Raw genomic sequence first — 14,658 nt, 5'->3', positions numbered from 1 at the left:
AGGGAAACATCAGAGGGGGTGGCAGCCTTTCATCCCTGGGTCCCTGTCTTTGAGGCATCAGGCCTCCATCTTCCAGGCAGTGCATTCCAGACCCGATCAACACACTTGATGCTTTTATAAATGACTTTAAATCCGTGCCCTCTCATTCTTGATTCATTTTACGAGTGGAAATTGTTTCTTCTTATCTACTCTGTCCGGCCCCTGATGGTTTTGAACATCTCTATCAAATCTCCTCTCAGCCTTCTTCTCTCCAGGGAGAACAGTGCCAACCTCTCCAATCCTTCCTCATCACTGAAGCTTCTCATCCCTGGAACCATTCTTGTAAACCTCTTCTGCATCATCTCCAGTGTGTCCACATCCTTCCTATAGTGTGGCGCCCAGAACTGTGCACAATATTCCCGCTGAGGTTGAATTATTATTATTACTACTGTCTCGTATGAGTTCACCATAATCTCCTTATTCTTGTACTCTGTGCTCCTATTAATAAAGCCCAAAATACTCTTCTGCCACCTACAATGATCTCTGCGTATATGCTCCTGCACTCCTTTAAGAATTTGACCCCTTGTTTGACACAGTCTCCCCATGTTCTTACTACCAAAATGAATCACCTCACACTTCCCCACATTAAACTTAATCTGTTACCTATCTGCCCACTCTACAAACTTGCCCTTCTGAAATTCTATACTGTCCTCTTCACAGTTTACAATGCTTCCAAGTTTTGTGTTATCCCAAAAATGTTGACATTTTCCCCGCACCCCAAGATTTTGATCATTAATTTATATCAGGGAAAGCAAGGGTCCCAATACTGAACCCTGGGGGAACTCCACGCTAAACCTTCCTCCAGCCTGAAAAATATCCATCGATTGTTACTCACTGTTTCAAATTATTCAGCCAGTTTTGTATCCCATGTTGCTACTGTACCCTTTTTTCCCCAGGAACTATAACATTTGTTACAAGTCTGTTGAAAGAGGGGCTGGTTTAGCTCACTGGGCTAAATTGCTGGCTTTTAAAGCAGACCAAGCAGGCCAGCAGCACGGTTCGATTCCCGTATAATGCCTCCCCGGACAGGTGCCGGAATGTGGCAACTAGGGGCTTTTCACAGTAACTTCATTGAAGCCTACTCGTGACAATAAGCAATTTTCATTTCATTTCATTTTCATTTCAAAGTCCATGTACATTGCATCAACATCACTACCCTCATCAATTGTTTCTGTTACCTCCTTCAAAAAAACTCCAGCAAGTTAGTTAAACATGAACATCCCTGAAGAAATCCATGCCAGCTCTTCCCAATTAACCCATAAGATCAGCCATGATCTTATTGATTGGCGGAGCAGGCTCGAGTGGCCAGGTGACCTACTCCTGCTCCTCGTTCTTATGGCTTTATGTTTCCACATGACTATTGATTCCATCCTGAAGAACTGTTTCTTTAGTTTCCCCATCCACCACTCAGTTAGCTGATTAAGTCTGTAATTGCTGGGCTTATTCTTACAACTGTCTAACGGGCTGCACGGTATCACAGTGGTTAGCACTGTTCCTTCACAGCGCCAGGGACCTGGATTTGATTCCCGGCTTGGGTCACTGTCTATGCGGAGTCTGCACGCTCTCCCCGTGTCTGCGGGGGTTTTGTCCCACAAGTTCCAAAAGACATGCTTGTTACGTGAATTGGACATTCTGAATTCTCCCTCACTGAACCCGAACAGGCAACTGAGTGTGGCGACTAGGGTATTTTCACAGTAACTTCATTGCAGTGTTAATGTAAGCCTACTTGTGACACTAATAAAGATTCTTATTGTTTTGAACAAGGGCATGATATTTGCAATTCTCCAGTTCTTATCTGGTCATTTGTGTTAAAAAGATAAACGACAAATCCTTTCCACTTAATGACGTAAAAAGTTCATCACTTAACAGATTTCAATTGGCCCCAGAATAAGGACAGAATTCCCGACTGAGTTTGATGTGCGTGATCTTCTCAATCTGCTCTTCAATACCCATCAGAACTGTATCAGCAGAAATCTCCTTATCATTCTATTTTTAAATTAGAAAAGATTGGAACACCCAAGGAATGTAAGCTCTGATCTGAACAAATTTCTGCTTTCTTTCTCATTACATGTTGAGAAAGAAACACCACATGAATGGAGCAGAAAAATAAACATTTCAACAATAAGACTTCATCAACTCACAGACTCTCAAGTGAAGCACTGCAGTTCAGCTATGACTTTTGAGGTGACTGCGTTGCTTCTTTCTCTCTGGAAACAGCCATGCTAAAAGGTCAATGAACCCAAAAATACTCAGGATTTCAGATCAGTTCCAATGTGTTGATGATGACATATTGTGAACTACAACAAAAGCTGTGCCAGTAACTAGGCAAAAATTCCGATCAGTACTCGACTGCAAGCCACCTTTTGGTTCTTTGCTTTTAAACAGCATTGTTTACAGCAGGGTTTTTCAAACTGCAGGTCGCGACCCACAGGCGGGTCATGGGCAGGTGTCGAGAGGGTCACAGAGCAATCGGTCGCGGAGTAATCTGTCACGGCATTCCCGATGGTGGGATAAACGCCCAATGGCCGCAATCGGCTTTTAAGAATGCCGGTTGCAACCGGCTTTTAAGTTGGGAATGCCAGCTGCGACCGGGTTTTAAATACGAACAAAGCAATCTTCCCACCACAAGTGGCAGCAGAGAACAGGTCACACACCCGGCATGTACACTGATGTCTCGCGCCCTGTACGTCCGTGATTTGTTCCTCCATATTCTAGATGCGAGCAAGCAACGGAACTGTGAATAACTGAAGATGGATCGTTTTGTTATAAGGAAGAGAAGGCCAGAGACACAAACAGGCCAGGATCTGAACCTGCCGGAGAGAGCTGTTCAGGAGAGACAACAACAGGAAAAAGCAGTGTTGGTGCGAACTGTATACAGAGGTCAAGGGTCTCTGGTGAACAGCCTACTCAGAAGAAACTGAAATCGAAACAAAGCAGTATAAAGATGATTTCTTCTGGTATGGCTTTGTTAATTGCCAGTGCAAACAAGGATGCAAATCCCAGGTGTTTTATGCAGAGACGTACTAACAAATGAAGGTTTAAAACCCTCAAAACTTCAAAGGCATTTGAAGGCTAAACATGGCGAGTTCGAAGACAAACCTCTTGATTCTTTTCAAAGGATGCAGCGAGAATTTAAATCACCAGCTAAAGTCCTTGAATGATAAAGCAAGTGAGATCGTGAGGACCAGCAGGATCACAAGTCGCAATTAAGGTAAATAAAAGTAGTGGATCGCGAAGGCCAGCTGGCATGGGTCGCGAAGGTCAGCCAGCGTGGGTCATGAAGGTTGGCCGGCGTGAGGGCACGGGTCGTGAAGGTCAGCTGACGTGGGCTGCGAAGGCCAGCTGGCATGGGTCACGAAGGTTAGCCAGCGTGGGTCACGAAGGTTGGCCGGCGTGGGGGCATGGGTCGTGAAGGTCAGCTGACGTGGGTCTCAAAGATTGGCCGGTTGGTAACAGTGGGTTACGGGGAAAAAATGCTTGAAAAGCACAGATTTACAGAACACCTCGGAATGGGTGAATAAGCTGTACTTTCTAGTGGTGCTAAGGAATACAGGATCTATTAGAGTTACCCAAAAAAAGGTCAGCTCATCTTGACTGAGAGGGAAAGTGCTGTCATAAGACCATAAGACATAGGAGCAGAATTAGGCCACTCGGCCCATCGAGTCTGCTCCGCCATTCAATCATGGCTGATATGTTTCTCAGCCCCATTCTCCAGCCTTCTCCCCATGACCCCTGATCACCTTATTGATCAAAAACTTATCCATCTCTGTCTTAAACCCACCTAATGATTTGACCTCCCCAGCCTTCTGCGGCAAAGAGTTCCACAGATACACCACGCTCTGACTGAAGAAATTCCTCCTTATCTCTGTTTTAAAGATTCGTCCCTTTAGTCTGAGATTGTGTCCTCTGCTTCTAGTTTTTCCTACATGTGGAAACATCCTCTCCACGTCCACTCTATCCAGGCCACGCAGTATCCTGTAAGTTTCAATAAGAAACTCATTCTTCTAAACTCCAACGAGTACAGACCCAGAGTCCTCAACCGTTCCTCATACGACAAGCTGGTCATTCCAGGGATCATTCTCGTGAATCGCCTCTGGACCCTTTCCAAGGCCAGCACATCCTTCCTTAGATACGGGGCCCAAAACTGCTCACAATACTCCAAATGGGGCCTGACCAGAGCCTTATACAGCCTCAGAAGTACATCTATGGTCTTGTATTCTAGCCCTCTTGACATGAATGCGAACATTGCATTTGCCTTCCTAACTGCCAACTGAACCTGCACATTAACATTAAGAGAATCATGAACAAGGACTCCCAAGTCCCATTGTGCTTCTGATTTCCTAAGCATCTTCCCATTTAGAAAATAGTCTATGCCTAAATTTGTCCTTGCACAGTGCATAACCTCACACTTTCCCACATTATATTCCATCTGCCATCTCTTTGCCCAATTTCCTAGCCTGTCCAAGTCATTCTGCAGCCCGTCTGCTTCCTCAATACTACCTGCCCCTCTACAGATCTTTGTCGCTTGTTTTATTTTTATTTTGTCAGACAAAGAAGTGAAATGAGGAATCATATCCATGAGAGAGATGTGCAAGGTAAGCCACACTACACGATGTTAACACTTGACAGAATAGGTGTTAAAATGTCTCATTCCCCTTGCACGATCATCCTTTCTGTCATCCAATCTCACCTGCCGTCTATCTGATCGCAGAACTTCCCTTCCATTCTTTCCTACCTCCTTCCCTCCCTCCTTTCCCTGACTTTTTATAGCCTGTTACATCTCTAACTTTTTCCAATTTTGAGGAAAAGCTTGAAACATCAATTATTTCCTCTTCCTCTGGACCCTGCCAGCTCCCCTGAGCATCTGCAGCATTTCCCGCTGGCTCATATTTCACATTTCCACCTTCCAAGGTATTTTACTTTTGTGTTAAACTATCGAGTGGTTCAAATAGATTAATATCTCAAACGACATACAAGAGCACAGGAAATAAAAGTGAGAGTAGTCCACAAGGCCCGTCGAGCTTGCTCTGCCACTCAATACAATCATGGCCGCCCTTGGGTTCCTGTCCACTCCCCATATCCCTTAATTCCCTGAGGGACCAAACATCTTTGTATCACTCAGGTCTATCTGACATAACTGGCAGAGAGGTTTTATACAACAATAAGGTTGTGAAAAGTCGCTCCCATTGCCCAATAGAATGCAGAATAACTGATACATCAGAGTGATTACAGGTTTGAATTCAAGTGAGAATCAGGAGGGGTAGGAAGGATGAGGATAATTCTGCCCAATTCCAGGTTACAATCCAGGGGCTGGATTCTCCGCACCCCGATGCCGAAGCGCGTACCAATACAGGACAAGTGACAAGATGGCGACAGGTGAATGGAAAATAAAAAGAAGTCTCACGCACCATGTTATTCCAAAGTTTTCTGGCCAACACAGCATGTCCATTGGCACTGAAATGGAAACCGTCCTGGGTGAAGCAGCTGAGATTGGGTTCACCATCCTGCAAGGAAGAATAGACACAAAACAAATGTGGTCACAGTAGTCCCTCACAGAATAAACAACCAGTACACTAGAACATAGAACATAGAACAGTACAGCACAGAACAGGCCCTTCGGCCCTCGATGTTGTGCCGAGCAATGATCACCCTACTCAAACCCACGTATCCACCCTATACCCGTAACCCAACAACCCCCCCCCCCCCCCAACCTTACTTATTTTTTTAGGACACTACGGGCAATTTAGCATGGCCAATCCACCTAACCCGCACATCTTTGGACTGTGGGAGGAAACCGGAGCACCCGGAGGAAACCCATGCACACACGGGGAGGACATGCAGACTAGGTCAGACGTATAGGTATAAACCATTTGAACCCATCAATTTAGTCAAGTCTGTAATCATTCCCAGGTATGGGATTAGGGGAAATGTATTGAGGTGGATAGAAAACTGGTTGGCAGAGAGGAAACAAAGAGTAGGGATTAATGGGTCCTTTTCAAATTGGTAGGCAGTAACTAGTGGGAATCGGTGCTGGGACCCCAGCTATTCACAATATATATTAACGATTTGGATGAGGGAACAAAATGTAGCATCTCAAAGTTTGCAGATGATACCAAATTAGGTGGGAGGATGAATCGTGACGAGGATTCAGAGATCTTACAGCATGGTCTGGACAAGTTGCACAAATCAATGGCAGATGCAGTATAATTTGGATAAGTGTGAGGTTATTCATTTTGGAAGCAAAAACAGGAAGGCAGATTACTACCTGAATGGTTGTAAATTGGGAGAGGGGAGTGTGCAGCGGGACCTGGGTGTCCTTGTGCACCAGTCGCTGAAGGTAAGCATGCAGGTGCAGCAGGAGGTAAAGAAGGCTAATGCTATGTTGGCCTTCATTGCAAGAGGTTTCGAGTATAGAAATAGGGATGTGTTGCTGCAATTATACAGGCCCTTGGTGAGGCCACATCTAGAATATTGTTTGCAGATTTGATCTTTTCTGAGGAAGAATGTTCTTGCTCTCGGGGGAGTTCAGCGAAGTTTTACCAGACTGATTCCAGGGATGGTGGGACTGTCATATGAGGAGAGATTGACGAGGTTGGGATTGTTCTCGCTGGAGTTCAGAAGAATGAGGGGGGGTCTCATAGAGACATATAAAATTCTAACAGGATTAGACAGGGTGGATGCAGGGAAGATGTCACCAATGATGGGAGTGTCCAGAATCAGGGGTCACAGTCTGAGGATTCAGGGTAAACCATTTTGGACAAAGATAAGGAGACATTTCTTCACCCAAAGAGATGTGAGCACATGGAATTTATTAAAACAGGAAGTAGTTGATGCTAAAACATTGAATATATTCAAAAGGCGACGAGATATAGCACGTGAAATGAAAATGAATGAAAATCACTTATTGTCACGAGTAGGCTTCAATGAAGTTACTGTGAAAAGCCCCTAGTCGCCATATTCCGGCGCCTGTTCGGGGAGGCTGGTACGGGGGCAATTGGGATCAAAGGTTATGGGGAGAAAGCAGGATTTGGCTATTGAGTTGGATGGTCATCCATGATCGTGATGAATGGCAGAGCAGGCTCGAAGGGCCAAAAGGCCTCCACCTGCTCCTACCTTCTACGCATCTATATATGTATCCATTATTCTATATATAAACCATCTGAACCCCTCGATTAGATTCCAGTCAGTAATCACTCCCAGATATCCATTATTCTATATATAAACCATCTGAACCCCTCGATTAGATTCCAGTCTGTAATCACTCCCAGATATCCATTATTCTATATATAAACCATCTGAACCCCTCGATTAGATTCCATTCTGTAATCACTCCCAGGTATCCATTATTCTATATATAAACCATCTGAACCCCTCGATTAGATTCCAGTCTGTAATCACTCCCAGGGATCCATTATTCTATATATAAACCATCTGAACCCCTCGATTAGATTCCAGTCTGTAATCACTCCCAGGTATCCATTATTCTATATATAAACCATCTGAACCCCTCGATTAGATTCCAGTCTGTAATCTCTCCCAGATATCCATTATAAACCATCTGAGCCCCTTGATTAGATTCCAGTCTGTAATCTCTCCTAGATATCCTTTATTCTATGTGAACTATCTGAACCCTTTGATTGCTCTCGGATTCCTCCCAACCCTCACAGCCTGGTGCACTGTGGTTTCAATATGTACAATCTACAGGATGTATTGCAGCAACACAGCAAGGTTAGTTCAGCAGTATCTCCTTCCCAAGAAACCTCGAACACTGAGATGTGCAGGAGCAGCACACTGTCCTGTCATGTCATGTTAACACCTTCACCTCCAAGCTTATCTCTAACTCAGACATCACCTACATCTGGACAATTGTCAGTGTTCCTTCCTCATCACTGATACTGTGACCTAATATTCATAACCTAACATGGTAGTAAGAAAATCACCATCAGAGCCTAATGAATACGTTGGGCCTGAACCTCCTCAGCATTGTGTTGCCATTCCAGGCCCAGTAAAGTAACTCAATTTATTTCTGTTGATAGTTCGTCCACCCTTTTGACTCAGGTCGGGTGAGGTCCAGGCACGACAACCTAATAATAATAATCTACATTGTCACAAGTAGGTTTACATTAACACTGCAATTAAGTTACTGTGAAAAGCCCCTAGCCACCACACTCCGGCGCCTGTTTCGGTGCACAGAGGGTGAATTCAGAATGTCCAAATTATCTAACCGTCTTTTGGAACTAGTGGGAGAAAACTGGAGCACCCGGAGGAAACCCACGCAGACACGGGGAGAACCTGCAGACTCCGCACAAACAGTGACCCCAGCGTGAATCGAACATGGGGAACCTGCAGCTGTGAAGTAACATTGCTAACCACTCTGCTACCGTGCTGCCCTGTACCTGGGGCTCAGCATCGAAGGCCAGTAGAGCCAAAGTGAAGGAGGCCACACCCACTTTTATATGGACTAGCTGCCACAATCCAGGTACGTTTAAATGTTCTATTGAATTTTAAAGGCCCTTTACTGGCCAGGGGGAAGATAAGTATCTGAGATAAGTGGGTATGATTTGGGGGTGCTGGGGTCGGAGGTCAGTGGGGAGTCAGATGGTTCTGGAGGACTGGAGGATCATTGGTCAGGGATGGTCTGAGATCGGGTGTGTCAGAGGCCAGGAGCTGTCAGGAGTCAGGGAGGTGTTGAAGAATGGTGTCAGAAGTCGGGGTCAGAGGTCAGGCAGCTAGATGTCAGGTGAGGAGGGAATTGGAGCTGATGGAGATCAGATGGGTTGGAGGACATGGGAATTCAGGCAGAGCCTGTGGGGGATCGGGTTATGGATCGGGTAGGGTCAGGTCAGGCCTGGTGGGAGGTAGGGTGTCAGGCCTTACGGGGGAGGATGTCAGTCTGGGCCCTTAGTTTGTGTCAGGTCAGGTCTGGCTTGCAGAGGTCATGGAGGGAGGATGTCAGGCGTCATGGTGAGTGGGGGGAGGGCCTCGGGTCAGGTCTAGTCTGGTCTGGTTGGGGGGGGGGGGGGGGGGGGGGGGGGGGGGGGTAGTGAGATTCAGCCCGCCAGGGAAGTGGAGTCACAGAATCACAGAATTATTACGACGCAGAAGGAGTCCATTTAGCCCATCATGCTAATCTGCACCGTCTCTCCAAATGAGCATCATGAGTTAGTGCCATTATCCTGCCTTTTCCCCTTAACCCTGCGCATTGCTTCTATCCAAATAATCATCTGATGCCTCGTGAATGCCTCGATTAAACCTGCCTCCACCACACTTCCAGGCTATACATTCCAGACTTGGGCCACTCATTGTGTTAAAAAGAATTTTCTCACATCCCATTTGCATCTTTTGCAAATCACTTTAAATGTACCCCTTCCTTTTTGACCATTTTACGAGCGGGAACAGTTTCTCCCCATCGACTCTGTCCAGTCCCCTCATGATTTTGAACATCTCTATCAAATCTCCTGTTAGCCTTCTTCACTCCAAGGAGAACAGTCCCAACCTCTCCAATCTATCCTCATAACTGAAGTTTCTCATCGCTGGAACCATTCTTGTAAACTTCTTCAGCACCATCTCCAATGTGTCCACATCCTTCCTATAGTGAGGTGTCCAGAACTGTGCACAATATTCCAGCTGAGATCTAGGGTCTTGTACAGGTTCAGCAGAACATCCTTGCTCTTGTACTCCAAACCCCTATTAATAAAGCCCAGTTAATAAAATGCTATATTAACTACTCTCTCCACCTGTCCTGCTACCTTTAATGGTCAATGCACAGATACACCCAGGGCCCTCTGCGCCTACACTCCTTTAATTGTACCTTTATTTTATGTTGTCACTCAATATTCTTCCTACCAAAATGTATTATCTCACTCTACTCCACATTGAACGTCATCTGCCACCCATCCGCCCACTCCAACAACTTTTGAAGTTCTCCACTGTCCTCCTCACAGTTTACAATGCTTCAAAGTTTTATGTCATCCGCAAACTTCGAAATGGTACACTGCACACCAAGATCAAATCATGAATACATATTAGGAAAAGCAAGGATCCCAAAACTGACCCATGGGGAACACCAAAATGAACCTTTCATAGAATTGACAGTGCAGAAGGAGGCCATTCAGCCCATCAAGTCTGCACTGGCTCTTGGAAAGAGCACCCTACCCAAGGTCAACACATCCACCTTATCCCCATAACCCAGTAACCCCACCCAACACTAAGGGCAATTTTGGACACTAAGGGCAATTGAGCATGGCTGATCCACCTAACCTGCACATCTTTGGACTGTGGGGGGAAACCGGAGCACCCGGAGGAAACCCACGCACACACGGGGAGGATGTGCAGACTCCGCACAGACAGTGACCCAAGCCGGGAATCAAACCTGGGACCCTGGAGCTGTTAAGCAATTGTGCTATCCACAATGCTACCGTGCTGCCCCTTTCTCCAGCTTGAAGAATATGTATTGACCATTTCTCTCTGCTTCCTATTATTCAGCCCATATGGGTGGAGGAATCCACTAGAGGGATAGTCCTGTTGTGATGCAAGACCCCTGGGGAGTCAGGGTTGAGGGCAAGTTCCATGTGGGGGGATAGTTGGGGAGTGGGGGTGGGGGGGGGTGGGAGATCCCTGATGAGTTCAAGGGGGTGGGGGAGATCCATGGGAGAAAAGTTGGGGAGTGGGTTGGTAGCCGTGGGGTGCAGGGAATCTTGTATGGGTCGAGATTGTGAGGGCAGTCTCGTGGCGGTGGTGTGGGGGAGGAGTGTTCTGTACAATAGTTATCCAGAGGTGAGAGGTGCTTTCAACCTCCTAACCTGATCTGGGTAACTGTTAGCATCACAGAACCATCCGTAGTTTACGATTTCAATCACATTTGTAGATGTTCCCCAGTGCAGGGCAAGGTATCTGTGAGCATCCCCAGTGTCATGTGAAGCACACTGAGATAACACGGGCTGCAACTGGATGCAGCTATAACCGAAAGATACTCCAGACCTTGAAGTTAGTTCAGTTTGATTTATTGAACCTGTCACACAGTTAGCTCAGTTCTCTGTGAGTTCAACTCTCTGCTAACCTAAATGTGATTACTCTGTCTGAGCCAGACTAGCTTATTGTCACAAGCAGACTTCAAATGAAGTTACTGTGAAAAGTCCCTAGTCGCCACATTCCAGCGCCTGTTCGGGGAGGCCGGTATGGGAATTGAACCGTGCTGCTGGCCTGTCTTGGTCTGCTTTCAAAGCCAGCGATTTAGCCCAGTGTGCTAACCAGCCCCTTAGCCACGTGCTGTAGGTATTATGTGATACATACACCCGACTCACTCTGTAGATGTCCCCAGTGGAAAGAGGCGGAGTGTGAGTGCCTCATGCCTTTTATAGTGGGAAACCACCCCCAAGTGTTCTGCCTGCTGATTGGATATGTCCTGTTCTCTGTGTTCATTAGATGCCTGTCTGTATCTCATTATCTGCATGTCTGCATATCATGACACCCAGCACATCTTTGGGGCACTCCCTCCCAATTCGATACTGGGGAGCCCGGAGGTTACGGCCCAGCACTTCCTATATTTTCAATTGACTTGTGGGCTCTGCGATTTTTAACATGATATTACCAGGGTTTACCATGAGCCTCGCTGCTTCAGACCAACTCACCCTGGTCCCATGGCCAGAAGCCGAGGTGAGGAAGGAGCTGCGCTCCGAAAGCTCGTGTTTGAAACAAACCTGTTGGACTTTAACCTGGTGTTGTAAGACTTCTTACTTGTGTGCTCAGCCTTGGAGAGGTGGGGCATGGCATTAACATATTTAAATCAGGCTCTCTGCTGGTTAATTTGGCTGGCTGTCTGGCAGGTAACAGAAGGCCTCTGATGAGATCCTGCTATTAAATTGGACAGGAACTCTGGATTCTCGTCTTTCCAGATTTACACCCCCCCTCTCCTCCCCACCCCCCCCCCCCTCCTCCCCACCAACCCCCCCCTCCTCCCCACCAACCCCCCCTCTCCTCCCCACCGTCCTCTCCTCCCCACCCCCCTCTCCTCCCCACTACCCCCCCGCTCCTCCCCACACACCCCCCCCCCCTCTCCCCACCACCCCCCCCCCCCCTCTCCCCACCACTCCCCCTCTCCTCCCCACCACCCCTGGATTCTCGCCTTTCCAGATTTACACCCCCCTCCTCCCCACCACCCCCTCCTCCCCACCAACCCCCCTCTCCTCCCCACCCCCCCCCCTCTCCTCCCCACCAACCCCCCTCTCCTTCCCACCACCCCCCTCTCCTCCCCACCCCCCCTCTCTCCTCCCCACCCCCCTCTCTCCTCCCCACCACCCCCTCTCCTCCCCACCCCCCCTCCTCCCCACCAACCCCCCTCTCCTCCCCACCACCCCCCCTCTCCTCCCCACCAACCCCCCCTCTCCTTCCCACCACCCCCTCTCCTCCCCACCCCCCTCTCTCCTCCCCACCCCCCTCTCTCCTCCCCACCCACCCCCTCTCACTCCCCACCACACCCCCTCTCCTCCCCACCACACCCCCCTCTCCCTCCCCAACACTCACCCCTCTCTCCTCCTCACCACCCACCCCTCCTTCCCACCACCCCCCTCTCCTCCCCCCACCACCCCCCCTCCTCCCCAACAACCCCCCCCTCTCCTCCCCACCACTCCCCCCTCTCCTTCTCACCACCCCCCCCTCTCCTTCCCACCAGCCCCCCTCTCCTCCCCACCACACCCCCCTCTCCTCCCCACCACCCCCCCCTCTCCTCCTCACCCCCCCCCTCTCCTTCCCACCAGCCCCTCTCTCCTCCCCACCACCCCCTCTCCTCCCCACCACCCCCCTCTCCTCCCCACCACCCCCCCTCTCCCTCCCCACACACCCCCCCTCTCCTCCCCACCACCCCCCCCCTCTCCTCCCCACCACCCCCCCTCCTCCCCAATGAGCCATTGGGTTTTAAGAAACTTACTGCAGTGAGAGGTAGCTCCATGTTCTGAAGAAACGGCTGCAAGACCACAGTGAAATCATCACACTTGTCATAGGTCCCAGAATACACCAGTTCCTCGAGGGCTTCCTACAGATACAAACACACGACAAAGGTCAGAATAGCTGCTTTAGTTTTAGATTCCCTCTAATTTACTCTCCGAGTCATGTCCAGTTCCACTTGTGTCTGTTGCTGTCCATCACACCAATTCAGGAAGTTCACGTTTGAATCTAAGTCAAGCGTCATTGTGGATTTATTTCGCATGTACGCAAATACGCTCACACATTCACAGATAGAATTATAAAATCCCTTCAGTGCAGAAGGAGAGCATTTGGCCCATCGAGTCAGCACCGACCCTCTGAAACAGCACCCTACCTAGGCCGACCCTCGCTCTACCTAACCTAACCTGCAAATCTTTGGACGGTGGGAGGAAACCGGAGCACCCGGAGGAAACCCACACAGACACCAGGAGAAAGTGCAAACACCACACAGACCCAAGGCCGGAATTGAACCCGGGTCTCTGGTTCTGTGAGTCTGCAGTGCTAACCATATGCCACCTCAACTGCATAGACACATGCCTGCACTTACGCATACATGCATATACGCACACGAACACGAGTGTACACGCACAAACAAGCACACAGACATATATATGCACACGTGTAGCGATATGTTCCAAGGGTCACTGGAATGCAATGAAGTCTGGGAATGCCGGATGAGTTGTTCACCTGAGCAAGAAAATACTGAATAAATCCACCTGCCGCTCGCCTCCCATCACTGATCCAAGTTGTACAGGGTCAATGTGCATATGTTAAATTCAAGCTGGACAGCAGCATGTGTTGTCTTATTCAGTATTCCATACTCTACAATTTTACATTTTAAAGATACCAATTCATGCATAATTTCTTGAAAACTGAAGTTATTTTGTGCAAATAAAATGTGTATGAGGTGATGAGTTACCTACCCGGTAGCCCCAGCTAATGGCCTGCGCAGACATATCTGCTGATTTATGGTGTTTGACCAGACACTCACACCAGCCCCTGAAGATAAACAAGCACAAACATGTCTTTACAAAGTCTCGCACTCTCATTAAAAACTGATAACAAGAGCTTAATCCGAACATTTTTACCTCAGTTCAGCAGCCCTGCCAGAGAGCTGGTGCAGGATGTTGATATTTGGCATCTCCACAAGATTCACAAATGCTCGCGGGACCTGCGGGAGCACATTTCATTTAGTGGAATCACGGCTGTGTTCTTGTTAAGGGTCAAACTCAAAGGATCGAAAGGTCCTAATACTGTTTTTTTAAAAAGATGTGCGGTAATCACCAGGCCAAGCAGCAGTTTCCCAGCGGCTGATTGGAGCTCTCTGAGCCCTCTGCTGAATGTTGTCAGGGGGCAGTCTTCAATGATGTGAGTCATTGATTGGGGTGAACCACAGCTGCAGCCCGGCTTCCCCGCGAGGCCTCACTGGTGTCAAATCTGCTGTACAGAGGCCTCAGCCAGAGCGGGAACGGTTTGAGGAGAGCCCAGAGTTGGTGTGGCAGGTTGAAGCTGGGTGGACGGTCTGTGGGATCCGTGATGAGAAAGGGGTGTTTAATGATGGCCTGTTGGTTCCATTCCTGCTGCCATAGGGCCTCTGCTGTTATTCCTTGGCACAATGGTCTTAGCCATACAGACTGG

General features: G+C 48.2%; 1 protein-coding gene across 1 annotated transcript in view; it reads right to left on the bottom strand.

The window, feature by feature from the left end:
• LOC119967049 (phospholipase B1, membrane-associated-like) overlaps positions 1-14,185 on the bottom strand; it is a 91,797-nt gene extending 77,612 nt beyond the window's left edge. The window contains exons 1-4 of the mRNA XM_038799068.1: positions 14,109-14,185; positions 13,944-14,019; positions 12,965-13,069; positions 5,448-5,543 (exon numbers count right to left, since the gene is read on the bottom strand). Of these exons, the coding sequence (XP_038654996.1) occupies positions 5,448-5,543; positions 12,965-13,069; positions 13,944-14,019; positions 14,109-14,161 (330 nt within the window). The 5' untranslated portion in view covers positions 14,162-14,185. The remainder of the gene's footprint in view (positions 1-5,447; positions 5,544-12,964; positions 13,070-13,943; positions 14,020-14,108) is intronic.
• Positions 14,186-14,658: the final 473 nt, after the last annotated feature.

Source organism: Scyliorhinus canicula, chromosome 6 (genome assembly GCF_902713615.1).
Source record: "Scyliorhinus canicula chromosome 6, sScyCan1.1, whole genome shotgun sequence".
NCBI lineage: Eukaryota > Metazoa > Chordata > Chondrichthyes > Carcharhiniformes > Scyliorhinidae > Scyliorhinus > Scyliorhinus canicula.
This window is presented reverse-complemented; position numbering and strand designations above follow the sequence as displayed.